At 41.3% G+C, this 23,734-nt stretch overlaps 1 protein-coding gene across 10 annotated transcripts in view; it reads left to right on the top strand.

Moving 5' to 3' along the window:
* The window catches only part of polr1h (RNA polymerase I subunit H), a 45,009-nt gene extending 21,404 nt beyond the window's left edge, over positions 1-23,605 (top strand). For 2 of the 10 annotated variants that reach the window (XM_088404330.1, XM_088404335.1), the window contains exons 2-6: positions 11,438-11,557; positions 11,658-11,761; positions 11,849-11,958; positions 12,027-12,094; positions 17,670-23,605. In XM_088404330.1, coding sequence (XP_088260456.1) covers positions 11,438-11,557; positions 11,658-11,761; positions 11,849-11,958; positions 12,027-12,051 — 359 coding nt within the window. In that variant the 3' untranslated portion in view covers positions 12,052-12,094; positions 17,670-23,605. Of the gene's footprint in view, positions 1-681; positions 4,221-7,148; positions 7,602-7,952; positions 10,526-10,552; positions 11,181-11,437; positions 11,558-11,657; positions 11,762-11,848; positions 11,959-12,026; positions 14,832-17,669 lie in introns of those variants that run through there. The other 8 variants (XM_088404326.1, XM_088404327.1, XM_088404336.1 and 5 more) reach the window with 7 other exon arrangements.
* The last annotated feature ends 129 nt before the right edge of the window (positions 23,606-23,734 follow it).

The following is a 23,734-nucleotide window of genomic DNA, read 5'->3' as shown; positions in this document are numbered from 1 at the left end:
GTAGTGTAATACACACAAAAAATAGTAATATTGTACTTGTTACAAATTATACACAAAAAAATAGTAATATTGTACTCGTTACAAATGAGAGTAATGCAATGCATTACAATGCATTTTTAGCCTGAAAGCACCCCCCCCCCCTTTCCAAAATTTGCCAAAAAGACAAATCAACATTTTTACTTGCTGATCCACAGCTGAGATGAATGCGGCAGCAACGGATGGCAGGTTGAATATGGACAATATGTACACAAGATGGACATACACCATTTACTTTCAGTTTATCAGAGATAAAGGCATACAAGAATACTGTGACATTTGTTAATATCTGATGTTGATTTTTGCTCACGTCTTGTAAATGCAGTTAAAACCTTGAACTTACTTTTGTCGTTTTTACTGTGCAATTTTTGGAACTACAAATACAGCCAACCCCCTAGGGTCATGACAGTTGTTTTTGCCGCAAAGCTGGGAAAATACCGTAAAGAAGGGATGAAAAAAACTCAGTATTCCACATCGCAACATGAAAAAAACGTAAGCCAGGGACGCTGTAACATGGGGGTACACTGTGTATGTATATATATATATATATATATATGCTTCTCAAATGTGCTTCTCAAATGTAGTAATATACAATATGGAGCGAGTCGGTTGTCACATTTAAACAATGTTTTTGTTCTTCTTAAGGTGGCACCAGATTTCTTTGAGTATTTCCGTGCCATGTACCCAATCCTGCGGTCTGACCCAACTCTGTGGTGTATATCTGCCTGGAATGATAATGGCAGAGATGCCTTGATCGATCCTTCCAAACCTGACCTTCTTCACCGAACAGACTTCTTCCCTGGTCTTGGCTGGATGCTGCTTAAGGAACTGTGGGACGAGCTCGAACCCAAATGGCCTTCTGCATTCTGGGACGATTGGATGCGTCTGCCGGAGCAGCGAAAGGACCGCTCATGCATTCGCCCGGAAATCTCCCGGACTATCACCTTTGGCCGAAAAGGTGTCAGTTTAGGTCAATTCTTTGACCAGTACCTACGCTATATTAGACTTAACACTGAATTTGTGCCTTTTACCAAACAAGACTTTTATCATTTGCTTAAAGAAAAGTATGATGAGAAGTTTATCAAAGAAGTTTACAATGCCCCACTGGTGAAAATCGAGGAGCTCCAACAAGGGGGAAGTTTAAGAGGACCTGGTCCATATAGAGTCAAGTATTCTAGCAGGGATAGTTTTAAAGTCCTTGCCAGGAATCTTGGGGTAATGGATGACTTGAAATCTGGAGTCCCGAGGACAGGCTACAGGGGTGTCGTCAGTTTCCTGCATCGTGGCCAACGAGTCTTTTTGGCACCGCCGGAAGGTTGGACGCAATATGATGTCAGCTTGAGTTGAGGTAGATCCAGTGTCGGTAAGAAGAAGAATACTCAGAGGAGACCCGACTGCATCCTCACGGTTCAAGAAAGAATTCCAACAGCACACCAATGAGACCGTGAGCTGACCTGTTTGCCAGGGAGCTTCTCAACTGAAGCACTCACTCAGGATCAGCTGGCCTAGCCCACCAAGAGTCCACCACTTCAATCTCATGAAAGAAAATGTCCACTCTTGAACACAGCTTTAACGGCTTTTTGGAAAGTGCCTTTATTTTTTCACCCATTAAGTTGCCTGTATTATCATGTGGTTATGACTTGATTATAAATAACCCGGTGATCCACATGTGTACCGCCGCTGTAAATAATCGTTGGCAAGAGAAGACTACTGGGATCAAAGAAATGTCATATCTCAGTGTCAGTGGAAAGAAAATGGAAGCCAAAAATCAGACATTGTGAGAACGATCAATGTGCACAAATGAAACAAAGTAAAATAAAAACAACAATTGGGTGTTTAAATATGAAAATATTTTTTTAAAAGTGCAGTATTATTAATACAGTAAAAAGATGAGCTCCTTTGTGATACTGATGAAAAGACCTATTCCTTCCAACCAAATATCATCGAGCTATTATATAATAATTTCTTGAGCTAAAAGATCTTTGATCAATGCTTAGCCATTTTTATTACCTTGACCAGTTCACATTTTACCAGTGAAATAATCCCAGTGACCAAAATATGCCATGTTTCCACTAAGTGGTATAGTTCAGTTTCATATGCCACTTCATAGTTCCACAGCAAATTTTTTTTACTATTTGGTATTGCTAATACATTTTGAAACAACCTGCCACGTATAAATTATTTTGAATGAACTTGATTCTGTCCTGTTTTTTTTTTTTTTTTTAATAGATACTTAGCTGTGACAAGAAATTCCTCCTGCCACTGTAAAGTGGTACTTGACATCATCTTTACAATTTTTTGGAATTGTGCAGAACCAGTTAATTTTATGGTCGCTTCAAATATTTTAATGTGTGTTCATATACAAGAGTATGTTTCCTTCTATTAAACACGTCCATGTATTGCATTTACTGTTGAGATTTTTTTTCTCAACAAATTGGATATCAATATTGTTTTACATGGTATTTTCCCACCACTACGTGGTGTACCTACACAAAACGAAACAAAATTGTGTTGAATTTGCCAGAGAATTCACCTAACAAGAAATTCAGTCGAAACAGGAAAAAAAATAAAGAACTGAACTGTAGTGCTTTGTGGAAACCTCTCCAGAAAAGTGGCCCATACTTGAGTAACGTATTAATGATTATTAATTGTATTAATGATGATGTAAAGCAGTCAAGGAAGCAGGCACAAGGGTGGAGTTTTTCCTGTTGCTTGAAATTTGAGCGCTGTGTTCCTAAAGCAAAACCTAGTGATAATTCTGCTTCAGACCGACTTTTTTGAGTATAGGGTTCATGCCATATCTAAAAAAAAATGTTCTCTTGTGTCCTAAAAGTTAAAATACAAGGAGTGCACATTCTCTTTGCACTTTCATAATTTAAAATGAGAATGTGGAGAAACATCCAAACTGCCACCTTTTACATGCCATCATACAGCACTCTTCTAAGTGCGTATATTTAATTGATTTTTCAGTTTGATATACTTAAGATACTATTAATGAAATGACAATCTTTTTGTTTGATGTATTCTGTTGTAAAAGTACACTGTTGTTTTTGTTCATTCTCTAGCATTTTGATTGATTTCCCTTTGGCTTGATTGTCAGTGTTGTAATCGTGAATGAATCAGCATTCAACCACATGCGACAGTTGACTACATTTTGTCTGTTGAAAGATATTGCCACAATGAAGGATGAATTTATAAGTCGTAACATACCTGTCTTGAACTTGAAGTTTAAAACTTTTCCTGGCAGAGTGACATTTCACTTTGACGCCCTGATACAGGGCCTGATGTAGTTTTCATCCAAACCATGGTTTGGTCAACTTAGGTTTGTTGAAAAACCGAAACAATTGTCTGCTTTTTTATCCATTTGTTTGTTTCTGCTAATGTACAAAAAAAAGGCTGATGATTGTCAAGAAATCATCACTGTACTGTGCTAAGCTTTGGGAGGGTGTCCATAAGATTTGTGCGTGTTTGGTGATATAAAACACTGCCTGTGTTTATAACTTTAATACATTATGAATAAAATGAACTATTTTGGTATTTGTGCAAATGTTCGAAGCTGTCTTTCAGTTTAGCTTCATGTGTGTACAACTGTTAAACTGAGTTCATGTACTGTACGAATGTTTAATCAATGGTTTTGATTCCATGTGCAATGATTAGTTGACAAATGAACTAGCAATATAATGTAGAATGATTATTTTTTTTTAATAATTGATTTGAAAGGTAAAATTGTCCAATTTCTCAGAATCTCAACAATGAATATTCTCAGATTTCTTTAGCCCTCTATAAGCAGACTGATCGTCTAGGTTTTGAATCAAAATGTCAGAGTTACCAATAAGAGAAAGAAGAAAGGCAAGAACACAGTCTTTGTCACACTGACTGATCGACAGAAGAGAAGCTCAGCAGTCTAACCCAGTCCTTTCCGGGTTAGACTGCTGATCCTAAAAGACTCATTGAAAAAAACACTCATTGAAAGTTAATGTATATTGTTTTTTCGTTAGTTAATGTTAAAATGATACACTTTCCCACTCCTTTCCAAAACATCTTTGTTTTTGCCACATGAAGAGTAAAATAAGGATTGGGATATTTGTTTTTTATTCAGTTTCAGGCACTTTCATGCCTGGTTATTTTTTCTTTTCTTTTTTTAGACTAACATGTATAAAACTGTAATAAAGTAGATAACAGTTGTTGCAAGTTTATTTATATTGCTTTTTTCATTTGTTAATGTTAAAAGGATACACTTTGCCACTTCTTTCCAAAACAGTGGGGGCAGGCTGGGGGGCGGGCATCTTTGTTTTTGCCATGTGAAGAGTAATTAAAATAAAATAAGGATCGGGACGTTTGTTTTTTATTTAGTTTCAGGCACTTTAATGCACTGTTTTTGTTTTTTTTTTCACACTTAGGCCTTCAGTAATTGGACCCCTTATGCACTCACGTACACATTACTGGGTTATGCACGCTATTTTTCAGAGCACTTAAACATCATGTGCCAAAACTTAGAATAAGTAATAATGATTTCAAATTATTTGTCCGCAACGTTTTATGAAGTGCACCAAGAGCAGACAAGCTTTCACAAGATCGTATGCTAAATTACAAATGGCAATTTAATAAAAGTGTCACGTCCGCATAGGCATGGTGAGTTGAGTTGTGAGGAGGAAGGAAGGGGACCCAAAAAAATGCAGGAAAACCGAACTATATGGCTCAAAAAAAGGACGTTTTAACAGGGAAATGAGACAGAACCGAACCAGGAGCAAAACTGGATAAAGTATCACCGGACAGGTGGACCAAATCAAACTAATGAGAACGCAGGCAATAAAGGCAGACGCAATTGGAACAGAAACATGAACAAAACCCCACAACAACAAAAGCCAACCAAGCATGACAATTGAATATGAATGACAAAAACATTAACTCACTGAAAACTCTCCTCAAGTTATTTCAGTACAAATTCCATTCATCTTTTTTTGCCTCAGAAAGACTTTCATGACTTGCTTGTAGAGTTTGTTCACATTTAATTTTCAATAATAAATCCTTTTGTATTGACATGGACAATGGTCAATGCTGAAAGTCACGTCTGTCCAATTTCCGTTTTGGTCTTCAGCCACTGTGGGTTTAAAAAAAAAAAAAAAGTCTGCGGGTCTGGCTTCGATGTACGCTAATGCTAACATTAGCTGGTTGAACAAGATGTTTTTTTTTCTTTAACTACTTCCATCGTGGATCAATAAAGCACCGCCTTCCTGCAGTGAGCGTCCAGTTACGACATGTTCGACGCGTGTGTTCTTGAAGGCGTTTTTATGGGTCGATTGGCTATTGCAGCTGTCTCACAAAAATATGGGCCCGTACACAATATGTCATAGCACACTGCACAAAAGCCTTCATACTGTTCAAGCAAATGCCCAGCAGCTCCTGGCGACACACGTTAGCTGAATTCTAATTGTGTAAAAACTCTACACTAAAACTGCAGCAGTGTAACCGTATGCATATAACATGACACGAAAAGAACAGAACGTATAATTTTATAAAATATGTATAGTAAAAATAAATTGAAAATGAAATTTACTTTTACTATAGTTATTAATTATTAGAGTTTATTGTAGTTATGATGTCAGGTTATATTGGGCCAGCAGAGAAGGCCTTGCTGGCCCTGGCGGCCCACCACTAGTGGTTTACAATATAAACAATGTTTACCACTTTAAAAAAAAAAGGTCACCCACCATTGTTAAGCAGGGTGTGGTTTTTCTACCGGAAGCTATCCTGCAGGCAAGCTACTTATCTCCTCCAAATTCTTTCACTATACATAAAACTAGTTCAAAGTGGTTCCACAAGTTCTTCTCAGTTCTTCTTGCAAAATACAGAGCATTCCAATCAATATTTTTACAGTTTGAATAGAAGCATAATGTTTTTAAACTATGACAACTTGTACATTTTTCCACCCCAAATTAAATTAACAAAGGTCTGCTTTTATTTTGGAAAGCAATTATGATAATTGGCTAAAATATTGATAATTGAATCACCAACATTTTCTCCAACTTCGTGAAAAGCTATTGACCAAACCAATAAATCAAAATAATAAAAATATAATTGATGCATTTTCAGCTGCCACAATTTAATAAAAACAAAACTTTCTGAATTAAGCGTTAGAAATTCAGATCATCATTTGAAATATGATAATTGAGATTAATCGATTATTCATGGAATGATCATTTGACACAGCCCTACTTTTGATTTATAATGTGAATGCTAAAAGACTAGAATTTACTGTTGTTAGTTAAAACATTGTAGCCCTACTTTTGATTTATATTATGAATACTAAGACATGAGCATTGATAATCAATCAATAGACAATTTTTGTAATTTAAAAAAAATTATCACGGGGGCTCGGTCGGGCACCTCCACCTCACAGTTAAGGGACCCGAGATAAATTCCAGCTGGCTCCAGCCTTCCCTTTGTGGAGTTTGCATGTTGTCCCTGAGCCCGAGTGGGTTCTCTCCGGCCACTCTGGCTTCCTCCCACACTCCAAAAACACAGCAGGTGTATTGCACATACTAAAACATGCATGGCAGGTGTATTGCACATTACTAAATTGTCCTTAGGTGTGATGGGGTGCGTGGATGGTTGTTTGTGTCTGTGTGCCCTGCCATTGGCTGGCAACCTGTTTAGTGTGTACCCCCGCCTAGTGCTCAAAGTCAGCTGGGATAGGCACCACTTGTGACCCTAGTGAGAATAAGCAGTTACTGAAATGGATGGATGGATAATAATAATAATCACTGCTATAACGCCCGAGCATTATATAATTGACATGTTTATCTAATTAGCGTACCCAAACAAATACCTGCTTCTGAAGCCTGGTGTGCCAATAAAACAAACATACTAAATAATGTCTTCCTTCCTACCTCGTCTCTTAAATGACTGACGAATCATATCATTCAGACATCCTTGCATATAGTATGTGCAGCTATCCTAACTCACACATATTCTCATGTTCATTTGTAATTTTGTGATTCCTCGCTGAAACATTCTGACGTCCGGGGTCACCCATGTGGCGAAACTACATCTCCAACAGCCTGACGAAACTTTCTAACGTCTGGGATAATATTATGGCAAGATGACCCATCCGGGGTCACCAATGTGGCGAGGCGAAGAAACCACACGTTGCTGTGCTAGTGGAGATCTTTACTCTTCGCATGCCATCACAAAACTGATACAACAAAGTCCAAAACAGCAAAGACAAAGCCAACAGGTTCAAAGCATCAAAGGATCATAGCGACATGCCTACTGGGTGAGAGACATGGTCCTAGTGTCCGCCACAATATACATATTGCTGTGCTTGCTGTGCACTTCACGGTAGATCCGGAACAAAGAGCATTGCTGATAACTTAAACTTTTCTGGGATGTGACAGAGCCAATCGAGTGCAATCGAGTGGCCGAGACCGTGCTAAATATTGTGCTGACAATGCTGCGCTATCGTTAGCTTAGCACAGTAACTACGGTTCAACAGCTGTTAAGTGAAGCAAACGCTGCACATACCAGTTGTCCCAAGTTCTCGCTTCCGCCTTTCGACAAGCTAGGTGAGGGCTCTTGCTTGGCTCTGTTTCGTATTGAAAGCTCAGCCGGCCGTGTTGGATCGCTCCCGGTGACCGCAAAGCGGCCGCCATGATTCATTCCTGCCCACTGCGTGAGCCGTTGAATGTTCCCGAAGTTGATTGGCTGTGGCGACTCGAAACGCGGAAAAAGTAAATAAAACATAACTTCACTCGAAAGGCGCTTCTCGTCACCGCGCGCGGCCATTTGCGTCGCTCCATTCGCGTCCATTGCGTCGCCCGACTTGCATTCGCGCCCAGTCACGCGAACTCCATTGACTACAATACAAAACGTTCCGCTTGTTCATCTCGTTCGCGTTCGGTGCACGCGTACCATTAAACTAAATCACCTCCAAATCATTATTTCGTGTGCAGCCCACGCGGCCCGGTACCAGTTGACCCGCGGACCGGTACGGGTTGGGGACCACTGATCTAAACCACTCAAGTACTGAGCTGCAAAAGCCAACATAATGGTTGAGGCGAGACAGGAGGACTGTGTGGCCCACCGTGTCAAAGAGCAGCAGAGAGATCTAGTAGTACTAAGACAACAGGACACTTGGCATCAACAGACAGAGCAGGATCATTATGCACTTTTAGCAGGGCGGACTCAGTACTGTGACAGGATCTAAACCCTGACTGACATTTTTCAAAAATAGAGTTGTCTTCCAGAAAGGACCTTAACTGAACAAAGACAACCTTCTGTAACACCTTAGAGAAAAGGTAAATGTGAGACAGGTCTAAAATTTGCTTAAACCGACGCATCCAAATTATGCTTTTTTAAAAGCAGCTGGGACAGATCCTAGACTAAGACAGGAGTTTACTAATACTAAAAGTGCAGGCCCAACAGTATTGAAAGCACTCTTTAGCATTTTAGCAGGAATAACATCCAGAGGACAGTTGGTAGGTTTCAATGATTGAACAATGTCAGCAAGTGAGGAGAGAGAAACCAGTTCAAAGTGCTCGAATACAGCAGAGTGACCTGGGGTAACAGGCAAATTCTACTGTTGGTAGCCTGTCGGACCAAGTTCACTTTGTCAACAAAAAAAGCAAGGAAAGTTCTCACATGTGGCAGATGAGACATCAGTTCCAGTAGAGGTGGGTGGGGTTAAAAAATAATTAATTGCATTAAATAACACCCTGGGACAATAGTTGCTTCTGGAAATAATGTTAGAGAAAAACTGAGATTTTGCCTCCCTCACAGTCCTCTGAAAATCCGCAAAAGAGTCTCTCAGCATCTCCAGAGGTACATGTAGTTTGTCCTTTTTCCATCTCCGTTCAGCTTGCCCGTTCCGCTGCCTAGCAGCACGGATGGTGTCATTCACCCATGGATCTGCTCTTGGCTTGATCGATTTTTGCTTAAAAGGGGCAACGGAGTCCAAAATCTCAGAACGGGTCGTATGGAAGGCGGACAGAATGTTATCTAGACAAAGAGGGGAGACCAGGCCATTTAAGGCATAAACTTAGATCGTCTGAATGTAGCAGAAAATTCATCGACTGTGGAGGAAGTGATGATGCGGAGCTGACGAGACGGAACCAGCGACTTGCTAACTGATGAGAAGGCTTAAAATAAAAAAAATAATGGGGAAATGATCTGAGATGAGTCTCAGAGATCTCACAAATGGAGATTGAGAGCCCAGCAGAAATAAAAAGGTCCAAAGTATGCCCAAGATGATGTGTAGGTTTATCCACCGATTGGAATAAGTATCCGCACCCCTGTCACCGGCCCGCGAGGATCTGCAGACGGGGATGTGTGCTGGAGAATCTCCGCCCAATCTGCCGTACTTCCCAACAAGCCGACCGGTGTTTAATTCGCACGGCGCTGTTAAACACTAGGTCCGTGGCGAACAAGATCTGCATCTTGAATAACTTTTTTAGACACCTATTCCTCTTTTGAGCCACAATTATTCGTGTTGGGAGTTTGCAAGTCCTGTGTTATGTGCTGTTCTTTATCGCACATAGTCTGGTCCTGAGCGGTGTATGTGACAAGAGAGGCCCAGGTGCGACAGGAGTAAGTGTAAAAACCATGAGGTGGTGTTGCCAAATAGATGTTCTGAGGTTCCGCAGGAGCCAGAGCGGCAGCGCTGACCTGCATGCTGGCAGGCACAGAGGGTTTCTGAGGGATGGCAGGTCTCTGCTGCGTCCCAGCCTGTGCCTGGTCCAGAACCTGCTGTGGCACCAACACCAGCTGACCCGCCCCGATGTATACCAGGACCATACCTGCGGGAATGGTGAATCCGAGGAGCAGCTGGATGATGCTTGGCTTGGAGCCTACTGCTGAGGTAGGACGGACATCGGTGGTGGATGAGACCACCCGGCTGGACGATCCCGGTCGACGGTCCAGGACTTCGGAACTGGACTGCACCAACCGTTCACACCAGCGCCTGTACCAGCCTGTTGCTGGCTGGCTTGATCCCGGGGGCACCAAGGGACTGGGCGACAGGCGAGAGGACCCTTGGCGGGGTGCTGGCCGGAACCACCAGATTCCCGGAAGCAGGCTGACCTGGTACCAACCTGTTGCATTACCCAACCTGTAGTAAGCTGGTCAAGGTACGCCATGACCATGTGGGACGTCTGCGGTGATTACTCGTTGATGGAACAGCGCCTCAATAAGCTGAAACCACACGGCCGGATCGCTCTGCCAGAACTCAGGCACTTTCGCCGATGTCACGACGGCTGACGCTTGTGAGTGTTGGGGCGATGTGGCTGAGGAAGACAACTCTTCGACAACTTGCTGAAACATTCTAACGTCCGGGGGTCACCCATGTGGCAAGACGACCTTTTTCAACAGCTTGCCAAACATTCTAACATCTGGGCTTACCAATATGGCAAGATGACCCGTCCGGGATCACCCATTCTAACGTCTGGGGTCACCAATGTGGCAAGACTAAGAAACCAAACGTTGCTGTGCTAGTGTAAGTCTATACTCTTCACATGCCTTCACAAAACTAGAACAACATTGTCCAAATCAGCAAAGGCAAAGCCGATGGGTTCAAAGCATCAGAGGTTCATTGCAACATGCCTACTGGGTGAGAGACATGGTCCTAGTGCTTGCCACAAGGACTCAATTAACACTAGAAAGACCTGAGAGGTGCCATTTGGCACTTCTACCTATAAAGACCACTGGAGTGCCAAATGGCACCAAGGATTATAGCCCACATCCTGAATCACCTGTGAATGGCTAACTTTGTTATGTAAATTGAACAGAAGAGAAGTTGCACACCAACTTTATCTTGCTTGGGGGGCATCACGCATGCAGCTAAAGCTAAAATCCTTGTTGCCAATTGACACCGAGTGGTTATTATTGGTAGTAGAGCCAAATGCTGGACCTTCTAGTGTTAAAGACACTAAAAGAAATGTTAAAAAAATATCCGCCTATATTGTCTACAAATGATTACTGCAACGATTACTAACTGTAGTGTGTACATTTTCACACGTTTATGCAAAATTACTCCTCGTAGTTGGAAGTGACGTCAGATTTGTGCGACGCGTTGACGCAGAAGGCGGAAAGACCGAATCACTTTAGCTTTACATGTTTTTCCCATTTTTTTTTTCTTTGACAACGCAGAGGTAAGTATGAATGCGAAACTGCTTCCGTCCGTGTTATTTATCATTAATGTGTCATTTTCGATTGCAGTCGTACGTTTATCACCATGTGCTTAGCGCCTATTGTCAAACTCGTGACTGAGCACACGATCATGCGTCGGCATTTTTTGGGAGTAAAAACATAACTGGTGCATGGTGGAATTGGATTGTAATTAGAAGTTCAAGCCCGTGTTGCTTTACTAACAAAAATAATGTTAATAGCGGATGTTTTCTTTGTACAGACATGTCATGCTTTAGTGGTGATCCCAACTTCTGTCCGGAGTGTGGAAATGTTCTTCCTTTACCAGTGATGCGAAACACGGTTTGCTGTCCCCGCTGCTCCTTTTCCATTTCTCTATCGGGTAATCTTGTACTGTATCTCTCCTATTCGACATTAACAGCAGTCCTTTTAATCATGACTAATAAGTTCTGTGTTTGTCGTTGTTTTATTTTGCCCTCCAGAGTTTTCTGGCCGAGAGGTTCGTTCGGCCGTCGTCTTTAATCCAGTGAACAAGTCTTCTGTGGTTCTGGAGGGCAACGACGACTCTGAAATAAAGGGTCCTGTGGTAAGATTAATTTTTCCGTTGTGATACCTGAATGTGTCCTCTTGCCCATTGTTTAGTGACGTTATGCGTGACGGTTCGTTGTTTAAGATTGACAGACGGTGCACTCGCTGCAATAAAGAAGGCATGATTTATCACACAAGACAGATGAGATCTGCAGATGAGGGCCAGACTGTCTTCTTTTTGTGTTTACACTGCAGGTAGAAATGTCAAACCTTAAAACTGAGTTGTTGTGTGTCAACCGCTAATGATTGTGGTTATGTTGCAGGTATCAAGAGAAGGAAGACTCCTGAGAAGATTCTGCAGCTTTTCTCAAAGGATCATTTTTCACAGAAAGTAATATTATATGGGTATTCTTATAAAAATTCGGAGATATATATTTTTACAGACAGACATAATTGAATATAATTGACCATTGGAATTTATTATTAGTATTACTATTATTAGTATTAGTAGTAGTAGTAGTATTTATTTTATTTTTATTTTTTTTGGACTGTTGGCATATTTGGCCTACTGAATGATTTTTTTTCCATACCCAAAAATCATTGTAATTGATGTTGTATTACAATTCTGAGCTATATACATTTAAAGACAAACCCATTCAAAGATACTTGAAATTTGTTGAAAGATTTGGCAGATTTGATCTTCTGAATAATACCTGGACGACATGCTATCATCAGCATGGGCGCTATAGTGGTTAGCATTTCTGCCTCACAGTTCTGAGATTTCTTAGACTGCATAATAACAGGGTGTATGGTTCATTTGTGCTCGAAATAGCCAACTATCATATGGTTACTATGGTTGTTATGGTGAACTCTCACTCATGATGCTGTTGGGTCAATAATCAAGTTTGAAAAGGAATCTTAGGAGGCGTTTAACCCCTGTGCAGTATTTTGTCCAATTCTTTGATCTTTACATCAAAGGCTTTTCACAACAAAGGGCAAGCATTGCAAGAAGACTCGAGGGAGCTGAAATTTCAACCAGACAACATGGAAAGACCACTTAGTTATCACTCTCCCAGGAGTAGGCCTTCACTTGCAAATGATGTGGAAAAAAATGACCCAAAAATGATAAAAAATACTGAACAAGGGTATTGACTGCCTTATAATAGAATACGATTTCTTTATTGTCATTGTACACAGCTATGCAATGAAATTGGGAGTGCTGCTCCCACTGGTGCATATTAATATGAACAATAAATAGAATAAATATATGAACAGAGAAATATTTATAAACAGTATTGCTCTAATGGGATTCCTCTAAAACGTATTTCTTTGAGTGAAACTCACAAAAGCCTATTTTTACAATATTCCAAAATAATAGAATCTGCCACATAAATCTGCTAATGGGTCTGATTGCAGGATGTAGGATGGGGGCGTGTAGTCCAAAAAAAAAGGCACCAAAAGAACTACACACCCCTTGTGGTGGGGTTTTGCCTTTATTGAAAGAAGGGGGCATGTGTTTCTTTTTCGGGGAGGGCGGATTGAGTTCCAAGTTTATTGATATAAAAAGCATTGTAAATTAACATTGTTTGTATTTATGGAATGTAAGACACTTTTAAATTGGATATGAACAAATATGGGTCATTTAGCAATACAAATCATTGGATGTTATGTGATTGTTCTTCCTAGGACGGTCTAAGTATCAGTATAGTATTCTGGGGTCATATATCACAACAGGTGTGATCGCAATCACTTTTTGCGTAGCTAATCATTAATGTTACTTTAATTTGGCAATAGTACATGAACAACATGATTTTACACGGTGCATAGAAATAATAAGGTAAAATAAATTTGTGTAATGTTTGGTTGGGTTTTGTTCGGTTGTGTGGATTTTTGATCATATTCTTAGGTTAATGGTAGCTCCCCTTGCGGTTGCATTCCTGTCTGTGTCTCGTTAGTAGTGATGGGTCCGGCAACGCCGATGCGTGCGCCAAGCTCAGGGAACAACCCCCGCGTCGGTGCGTGTATTGAGTCAAATCAATCACGTGACCAACACAACAACTCATTGAACTGCGTCGAACTCAGCAACAACACACCAAACTGTGTTTATAAGGAAGTGCGTCTGTCAACGCGACGCAACCACTGAAACGAGCCAAATCACAGTTGCTTCACTATAGTGAGCGCGTTATCACCCCCAACATTCCCATAATTCATACATTGCAGGTACAGTATTTGTTTCATAATTCCACATTTTTCGAACCAATCAAAAATTCATTCCCAATGGAGAACACGCCCATTTGTTGTCAATTAGAATTGTCTCTATGTCATTCCTAATGGGAGACAGTCGCATTTGTTGTCAAGTGTAATTTATCTATGAACCAGTAATGGGCTGCTTTGTACGGTGGTTAAAGTAGTGGGCCAACATGAGAAAAGCTCGCGGTTCGATCCTTCACACTCTCATTACTTCTTAAATGAGCGATTGTTTCTCCATTTTAACACTTCAAATTTCATATTATTCTACATATTCACATGAAGACTTTCACGTCTTTTTCTTATTCCAAATATTTATCCTTTTCCCACAAATCCTCATTTTCTATTCCTAAAACTCCCATTGACTTACATTGAGCCAATTTAACGTTTAACTGTAAACATTTACCTAAAAACTGTATGTTAAATTTGACATAGGCTCATTCATTATATTTAATACTTTATAAGTATCTGTCATAATTCCTAATTTATTAGGTCTAGTGACGCCCCTGATATACACTAGGTCAGTTCAGTTTGCCAAGTGGGTTGCCTGCAGGGATTTTTAACCTCCAGCAGTGTTTGATGACACAATATAGACACAGTATCAATCATCCTCGTGTCGTTCAATCAGCCCTTGCCTTTCGTCTCCCTCCAGCTGTTAAGTGTTCCCTCATTAGGTGTGAAGTTTATTTAAGTCCCCAGTTTGCATTTAGTTCTTGTTGGGTCATTGCTTACTTCTTGGTTCTTGCATCTTTATCATGCTACCACCTTGACGCTCTCAGTGATTTTACTTTAGTTCCTGGTTATGTTGCTGATTTGTTCATTTTTCTGTTAGTAGTTGTTCCTGCCTTGTTTTATTATTAAACCTTAATTTTTTTTTGGTAGTTCCTCTCAGTTTTCCTGCATTTTTGCGTCCCCTTCCTTCCTCGCCTCCACTCCCATGCCCCATCGCCATACATGTGACAGAATGACCCGACCACCAAGGGACCCCATAGGAAGCTCCTAACGGAGGGGTTAACGTCTGTTTGTTCGTTTGTTTGTTCTCAGGTTCCTTCGATAAAGATGGGCAGATACTATGGCGTTATATTTGTGCCACAATTACGCACGCGCGGAAAAAAAAATTGAGCGGAGAAAATCAAACTGAGCGAGCGAAAACAGATTTTGAGAGCAAGAAAAAAACTATTGAGCGCGTGATGATAAGAGTTTGAGCGCGCGCCGATGGAGTTTGAACACAGAAAAAGAAATTGCTCGCTCAAAATTCCTCTTTGCTCGCTCGGGATAGCCCTCTCTCACTCAACATCTCGCTCTCGCTCGCGATACTCCTCTCTCCCTCGCTCAACATCGCGTTTGCTCAACATCGAGCTCTCGCTCGCTCGAGTCGTCCTCTGCGCTCGCTCAGTTCTGTTCACGCGTTACGTTTGTGCCACAAAACCAGCCAATCAGAGCTTGTAAAAGCACTTTGATTGACACAGCTTAGTATCCAATGAGATTGCTTGTACGCTATCCGTTGACGCACTCTCGTTTGCCCTGTGTTCACCCGAAAAGGGCAAACGAGTGTGCGTCAACACGGACTTGGGCTGGATAATTACTTTTAATATTATTATTATTACTGTATTGTATCATTTGACAGAAATACCTTGTTAGTTTTTGTACTTTAATAATATAAGCCCACCCCTCCCGCCTACGTCGATGTGACGCACTCTCGTTTGCTCGTTCCGGGTGAACACAACAAGCAATCTCATTGGATACAAAGCTGTCAATCAATGTGCTTTTACAAGCTCTGATTGGCTGGTTTTGTGGCACAAACGTAACGCGTGAACAGAACTGAGCGAGCGCAGAGGACGACTCGAGCGAGCGAGAGCTCGATGTTGAGCAAACGCGATGTTGAGCGAGGGAGGGAGGAGTATCGCGAGCGAGAGCGAGATGTTGAGCGGGAGAATGCTATTGCGAGCGAGCAAAAAGGAATTTTGTGTGAGCAATTTCTTTTTCTGTGTTCAAACTCCATCGGCGCGCGCTCAAACTCTTATCATTACGCGCTCAATCGTTTTTTTCTTGTTCTCAAAATCTGTTTTCGCTCGCTCAGTTTGATTTTCTCCGCTCAATTTTTTTTTCCGCGCGTGCGTAATTGTGGCACAAATATAACGCCATAAGATACCAGTGCCCATTATCAGAGATTCAAGATATTGCGGCATCTGTGCCAAAAGCGGGGAGTATGCATGTATTGTGTCACCTATGCAAACTCATAACAAGCCGATTATTTCTCAGTTATGTCTGAGTTTCAAATCCTGTATTACCCAAGTAGAATTTGTGACTCAAACAATGTCTTGTCACGGTAAGCAATTAATACCAATAATATGAAAATTAGTGTTTTGGTAATTTAAGGGATGTTCAACACGTGTTTGCGGGTACCCAAACTCCTCAGCACATATTTTTAAAAGAATTTGGTTTAGTGTGGTTTAGTACTTTTAATACTGGATTAGTACATGTGACAAAAAGTCTCTTTGAAATCTTTTATTGATGACTATTCACCAATGGGAGTACAGTAATACCCATGGTAATGACAGAAAAAAAAAAGTACTTTCATACTTCCAGCACTTTTCTAACCCGTTGGACAGAAGTAAGAACGGAGTTGACCAGATACTGTTATATGTGTACAGGGGGTTCCAAAATGTCAGAGTTATCAATAATGAGAGACTGGAGAAAAGCCTCTACACGATCTTTTGCAAAAGAGGGAGAGAGCACCAATGTCTTCCAGTTTTCTCGGGGCTCTCCTCGTTTTATTAGAAAGATTACAAAGAATGTGGTTACAAGTTTCAAAATAGTACCATATAAGGCATAGGTGTCGAACTCCAGTCCTCGAGGGCCGGCATCCTGCATGTTTTCCGGTTTTCTTCCCCAACACACCTGATTCAAATGATTAGCTCATTAGCAAGCTCTGCAGGAGCTTCAAAATGATCCCAATCATTTGAATCAGGTGTTTTTGAGGGAAAAGGTTTGAAAACATCCAGGATATCGGCCCTCGAGGACTGGAGTTTGACACCTGTGATATAAGGAATTGTTTATGTCTGTAGTGTGAGTGTGTGTATGAAAGTGAAGTGTGAAGTGAAGTGAAGTGTGCAAGTGTTTTTATCTAACGTATATACATACATAATTTTTCAATCACAAAATGTTTGACCCCATTTCGTAGGCGAATAATTTTGACAATTTTCGTTGGAATTACCTCAAATTTTCACAGCTTGTGTAGAAACGTTTCATGTTTTTGTGTGTAACGTTTGGCAGTTCTATCTTTTCGGGTTAAGGAATGCCATTCACTTCAAAAGACAGTGCAGCGTACCTTCACAAATTTTGCAAAGAAGGCACCAACTACAAAACAAACTAGGACTTTGCACCATAAATTTAAAGAAAAGGGCTGCTTATGCATACCTAAATCTCCAGGACGCCCATCAATGTGTGCAGTCACAGTGATTTTCATAAATGTTCAATATGAGCGCCGGCTCATATTGAACATTTATGAAAATCTGTCGTACAACCAACAAATATTTGTACTTTTTTTTTGTAGATTTAACCAATAAAACTTATGACCAACATTAAGTGTAAGTAGTTTAATTAAGATCCATCAAGTAGTTTCAGAGATGTGGGCATTTAGAATGGGGTCAACGATTTTGGAACATCCTGTACTGTATATCAATATTGCTTTTTTGTGTGTGTTTTTATATAATTAGGTGTCGTGGATTGGAGAAATTTTTCTACAGACTTCAGAAAAACATACAGGATCCCCTTTGAGCTCACCGCCTGCAGACACTGCGATTTAATTTTTAAAAACTCAAAAGGCAGCTGGTGACAGGGAAAGAGGAGAGCTTGGATTCAAATTGGACTTCAAGAAAATGCTGCAGCGATTGCCTTTGGAAGTTGAATAAGTGTGCTTTTGATTCATGGTTTTTCTTTTTTTTTTCCTGGAGTGGGTTTTTGAATTAAAAATAGAAAAAATGAGTGCACAGGCCATAACAGTTAACATCGGTATTAGAAAAAAAGTGTTTTACAATGGACACTTGTAAAACGACAAATACTTCTGTAAAAATAACTTTGTATATAGATATCTTTTACAAGGTTCAAAACAGAAAAGGAAATGAACAAATGTAATAAAATAAAATAAAAAGCTTCATTCCTTTCACATTTTCATCATTACTAATATTCACACATTACAATAATTCATAACTATTTTAATATTATTACCCATAATTCCTCATTCATTCCCATTGTTCTCAGCAGAACAGTGGGAAAGATTACAAAGAACCAACTAAACTTTGTAACCTTTTTTCGCCATTACTCATCAGATTTACACTGGTCCAACTTTAATCAATTCCCCCGATTCCCGCCATTCCACAAATTCCATTTTCCTCTATCCATATTTCTAAATTTTCCCACAATTCCACTTTCTTCAGTTTTTCCCTTGCATCTTCTACATTATTCGGCCTATTCAGAATGTTCCAACTTTGTAATATTCTGATTAGCTTGCAAGGGAATCAGACAAACAGACAAAGGCTGTTGTCGCTGTTTTAGCCTTAGCTGGAGAGACGAACGATATTTTTTCTTTTTCTATTTTTTCTATTTTTACCACCACTCGTCGGACCTGTGTTCGGTGTTGTTTTTTTATTTCTTCTTTTTCCTTCATTTTTGAGGACTGCTTCCATTCTTCGATAGCTAGTGATTCGCCGTTTCTCTGAACAGCCCCTAGCTCCGTTCGTCCTCGTGCAGCTCTGCTAGCGTAAGTATGTCGCTCGGCTGTACTAAGGTAAGCATCGCTCCGTGCACCTCCACCTCATCTGTCACTTGCGACACCTGCGTTATTCTTTTGGAGAGGCTTTCTCTCCTAGAGGGCCGTGTCCGTCAGCTAGAGCAGAGTAGTTTGATAATCGTAGATCAGACGGACACATCTGATAATGACAATGCGGGCCGTAGCCCTCCCGCAATGCCGCTAGCGTCGGCTAGTGCGGGTCGTAGCCTACCCGCTAGTCCGGCTAGCATTAGCCCTAAGAAGCCTGCTAGCCGCGGTGAGCCTGTTCGGACGCATAATCGTTTTAGCCCCCTCGCTAGGCAAACTCCTCCTCAGTCTACTGGCTCCCGCACATTAGTTATAGGGGACTCCATCACCCGTAACATCAAGCTTAAAAAGCCAGCCACCGTAATGTGTATCCCTGGGGCCAGAGCACCCGACATTGAAGCTAACCTTAGGGAGCTGACACGCAAGAGGGCTAGACACCAGTCTAGTACAAACAACACTAGCTACTCGGACATAGTGATACACGTCGGCTCCAACGATACTAGAATGAGGCAGTCTGAGATTACAAAAAAGAACATAGCTAGGACTTGTAATCTCACTAGAAAGATGAGTCGGCATTGAGTTATTGTCTCTGGCCCTCTGCCTGCGAGAGGCAATGATGAGAGGTTTAGCAGATTATTCTCGCTTAACCGGTGGATGGCTGGTTTCTGTAAAGAGCAGGGTTTCCAGTTTGTAGATAATTGGCCCTCTTTCTGGGGCCGGCCCGACCTGCTGAGGATGGATGGCCTTCACCCTAACTGGAAAGGCGCCATCACTCTTTCTAGAAACATAGATTACTGTTTGAGCCTTCCATGACTTCCCACATTAGAGCATGTCGGGTTGCAGGCGAGTAGCCAGCCTGCTAGAACGGGTGTGGAGTCGTTAAGGTTAGAGTTAACCGGCACTAGGCTGGACTGTTACAACACACATAGCTTACTTAGTCTAGGTCACTGCAATCCACACACTGTTTCAATACCTAATGCTGAATGCCCTAATGATAAGACCTCTGCTGAGGTGGTGTGGACTAAGGAAAAGAGCCCTGCCTCTTTAATCAGTAAGACTAGTGACAAAGTGCCTAGGCGGAATATTAGTATCAATACGCGCGCTGTAGTCGTCAACAATCGAATTCCTACTTTACTAACATTGCGAAGAAGTTTTAATTACTCAAACTACAGAGCAAGCCCCAGCCATAAAAATCTTGTTGGTATTAGTACTACCAACACGAGGACTCAGAATAGTCCGGGAAAAATGTCCCAGTTTAAATTCGGCTTCATAAATATTAGGTCACTCCCTTCAAAAGCCCTTCTTGTAAATGATCTTATTACAGATCAAAATCTTAACGTGCTTGGTCTCTGCGAAACCTGGCTAAAACCAAATGAATTCCTACCATTAAATGAGGCCTCACCCGCAAACTTTGTGGGCTCACATGTTGCCCGTCCTTGTAAAAAAGGGGGGGGTGTCGCCCTAATTTCAGAATCTCATTTTAGGCTTAGCACGAGCACGAGTCACACTTTCAAGACATTTGAGGCTCTCGTTATGTGTCAGAGAAATCTCAGAAAAGAAGACTAGGACAAGCCTAGCTGCTTAAACAGCAAAAAGAGTAACTCAGACCAGCCAAGATTGACTTTTCTATGCCGGGCATAGGGAAAAAGCTTGGGCAAATGTAACTCGTGGGTCTTCCAACGCTAGTTTTCCCTGCCCAGCCGTCCCCCCCTGGCTTTTATTGAGCAAAAGCATAGCACATTACAAGACACAACAAGAGAGTCAGCCGTGCGCCACCGGCAGCTGGGCCAAGGTCCCAGCTCACACTTTCGTGCGTCAACAGCTCTATCTAAGGACAGGGTCAAGATGAACTAGGATTGCATAAATGGGTAACAATGAACTAAGCACATTATGATAACAACCTAATATATGATTCCCTTCACATTATGCGATCGAGCTCCTCACCACCATTCTATGTGGTAGTTATTTACCGTCCTCCTGGCCCATACTCTGGATTCTTAGATGAATTCCCTGAACTTATGGCTGACTTAATAACTCACACAGATAATATATTAATTATGGGTGACTTCAATATTCATATGAACTCCCCATTAGGGCCACTTACTGTAGCTTTTCAAGCAATAATCAATGCATTTGGTTTTACACAAATAATAAAAGTGGCAACACACCAGAATGGTAATATCTTAGACTTAGTGCTAACCCATGGCCTAACTGCCTCAAACGTCACAATTCTGCCGCATTCTAACGTTATGTCTGATCATTATCTTATAACATTTGAAGTCCTAGCTCAGTGTGGTCTTGTTGTCCACAACCAAGGCTTTAAGAGCCGTGATATTAATTCTTCAACCACTGCTGCACTTTCTGAATTACTGCCTTCTGCAACAGCTGCCTTTCCGTCTTTCACTGGCTCAGTCGATAAGCTCGCGAATGATTTTCAGGCCTGGTGCGATAGCTTGCTGAAATATAAAGAGGCTCCTAGGTTAGCAAAAACAAATTACTTTTCCAAAATGATTAGTCTTAATAAAAACAACCCAAAATATTTATTTGAGACGGTAGCGCAGCTAACACAGCAGCAGCAGGTTAATCATAATTCCCTCCATTCAGCACACGCTTTCATGCAATTCTTTACTCAGCGGATTCAGCTAATAAGGGAAGAAATAAGGCAGTGCCGATCACCACCTCGACTGTAATTGTTGATGCTAGTTCGGACAATCAGGTTCATGAAAGTCTAGCTACCCTGTCCCAGTTTGATTTAGTATCCCTGGAGTGTCTTACACAACTGGTTAATGCAGCAAAGCCGACGTCCTGCATGCTGACCCGCTTCCAGGCAAACTCGTCAAAGATTTATTCCCGGTCTTAGGGTCATCTGTCTTGAATATTATCAACCTGTCACTCTCTTCTGGCATTGTACCTGAGACTTTTAAGACGGCCGTCATTCAACCATTACTTAAGAAACCTCACCTAGATCCTGAAGATCTCTCTAACTATAGGCCAGTGTCACACCTTCCGTTTATCGCCAAAATTCTTGAGAAAGTTGTAACACAACAGCTTAGCGATTTTATGATAGACAACAATAGATTTGAACTCCTTCAGTCAGGTATTAGGGCCAACCACTCAACTGAGACAGCCCTAGTAAAAGTGACGAATGATCTTCTCTTAGCCTTGGATTCCAACATCTCATCAATATTATTACTGCTTGATCTTAGTGCCGCATTTGACACTATTGATCATCATATTCTTATAGAACGTCTTAGATCATGTGTTGGTATCTCGGGATCAGCACTTTCTTGGTTCAGATCTTACATCCTGGGAAGGATGCATAGTGTCTCTTATGGTGATGCGATCTCTGAGTCTTTCTCCGTCTCATGTGGTGTCCCGCAGGGGTCAGTACTTGGTCCCTTACTGTTCAACATCTACATGATTCCTCTCGGCGATATTTTACGCAAATATGCTATTAGTTTTCATTGCTATGCTGATGATACCCAACTCTATATGCCCTTAGAAATAACTGATCCGTGCAAGTGCAGTAAACTGGAGGCTTGCCTTGCTGAGATTAAACAATGGATGTCTTCCAATTTTCTGCTTCTCAACCCAATAAAACTGAGATGTTATTTATTGGCCCTGCTCATCATCAGCACTTGCTTAAGAATACCACGCTGAACCTAGAAAACTGTATTATTTCCCAAAGTAGTTCTGCAAAAAATCTCGGCGTGATATTTGACTCAACTCTCTCCTTTCGAACACATATTAATAACATGACAAGAACGGCGTTTTTTCACCTCCGCAATATAGCTAAAATTCGCCCTATTCTTTCTCTTAGCGATGCAGAAACATTCATTCATGCATTTGTTACGTCGCGCCTAGACTATTGCAACATTTTGTTTTCTGGACTTCCCATGTCCTACATTAAAAGCCTGCAGTGTATACAGAATGCAGCAGCGAGACTATTGACAAGGACGAGAAAGTTTGATCATATTACTCCGATTCTAGCTGACCTGCATTGGCTTCCAATACACGTGAGATGTGATTTTAAGGTGCTGTTAATTACTTATAAATTTTACACGGTTTAGCTCCTTCCTATCTCGTCGACTTAATATCACCTTATGTTCCGTCCCGACAACTTCGATCGCAAAATGCCGGTTTGCTATCGACCCCACGGGCTAAAAAGAAGTCTGCGGGATCAAGGGCATTTTCCATTTGCGCGCCAGTACTATGGAATGCCCTACCTATGGAAGTTCGCGCAGCCACCTCAGTAGACATCTTTAAATCCCGACTAAAAACACATTTATACTCAAAAGTATTTAGTTAATTTAGCCTGTCTGTAGCCTTCTTCTTTTTTCTTTTTTCCTGCCCCCCTCTTCCGGCTGGGAGAAGGGGCTAGCTAGATGGTGAGGGTTGACTTGACCGCCTCCATTGGGTCCTGCGCTGGTCAACCATCACGGGTTAGGAGTTTGGCCGTCTGCAGTCCACCTGGCTGGAATGTGGGATGGTTCCTGCCCAATGGCTTTGCCTGCTTTCAAGACATCACTGCACTATATAGCACAATATGTTTTCTGTAATTTATGTTGTTTCTGTGTCTGGTACATGCAGCATCCACTTCAACCTGTGGGCCTGGAAGGGGGCTCATCCCACCTGTGGTCCCTTCTGGAGGTTTCTGATTTTCCCCAAATTGGGGTTTTTGAGTTTTTCCTTCCCCTTCTGGGAGCTTTGACAGGGGATGCTGTTATGTACCCTATACTGAAAGGATGTCTCTGTAAGACCTCTTTTCATTCTGTGAAGCCCTTTGAGAATTCGGTGATTTAGGGCTATATAAATAAAATTTGATTGATTGATTGATTGATTGATTGATCAGAATACTTCACAGATTCAAGCCATTCAAACATTCCACATCATTCCACCATACAGCCCTACTCCCTTTAGTGTTTTCGCCTTCAAACGCAATTTCTTCAGGAATTGCACATTTTC

The sequence above is a fragment of the Hippichthys cyanospilos genome, chromosome 21 (assembly GCF_059441005.1).
Source record: "Hippichthys cyanospilos isolate Australia breed blue-spotted pipefish chromosome 21, RoL_Hcya_1.0, whole genome shotgun sequence".
In the NCBI taxonomy this organism is placed as follows: domain Eukaryota; kingdom Metazoa; phylum Chordata; class Actinopteri; order Syngnathiformes; family Syngnathidae; genus Hippichthys; species Hippichthys cyanospilos.
Note: the sequence above shows the minus strand (reverse complement) of the source record. Positions and strands in the feature narration are given on the sequence as shown.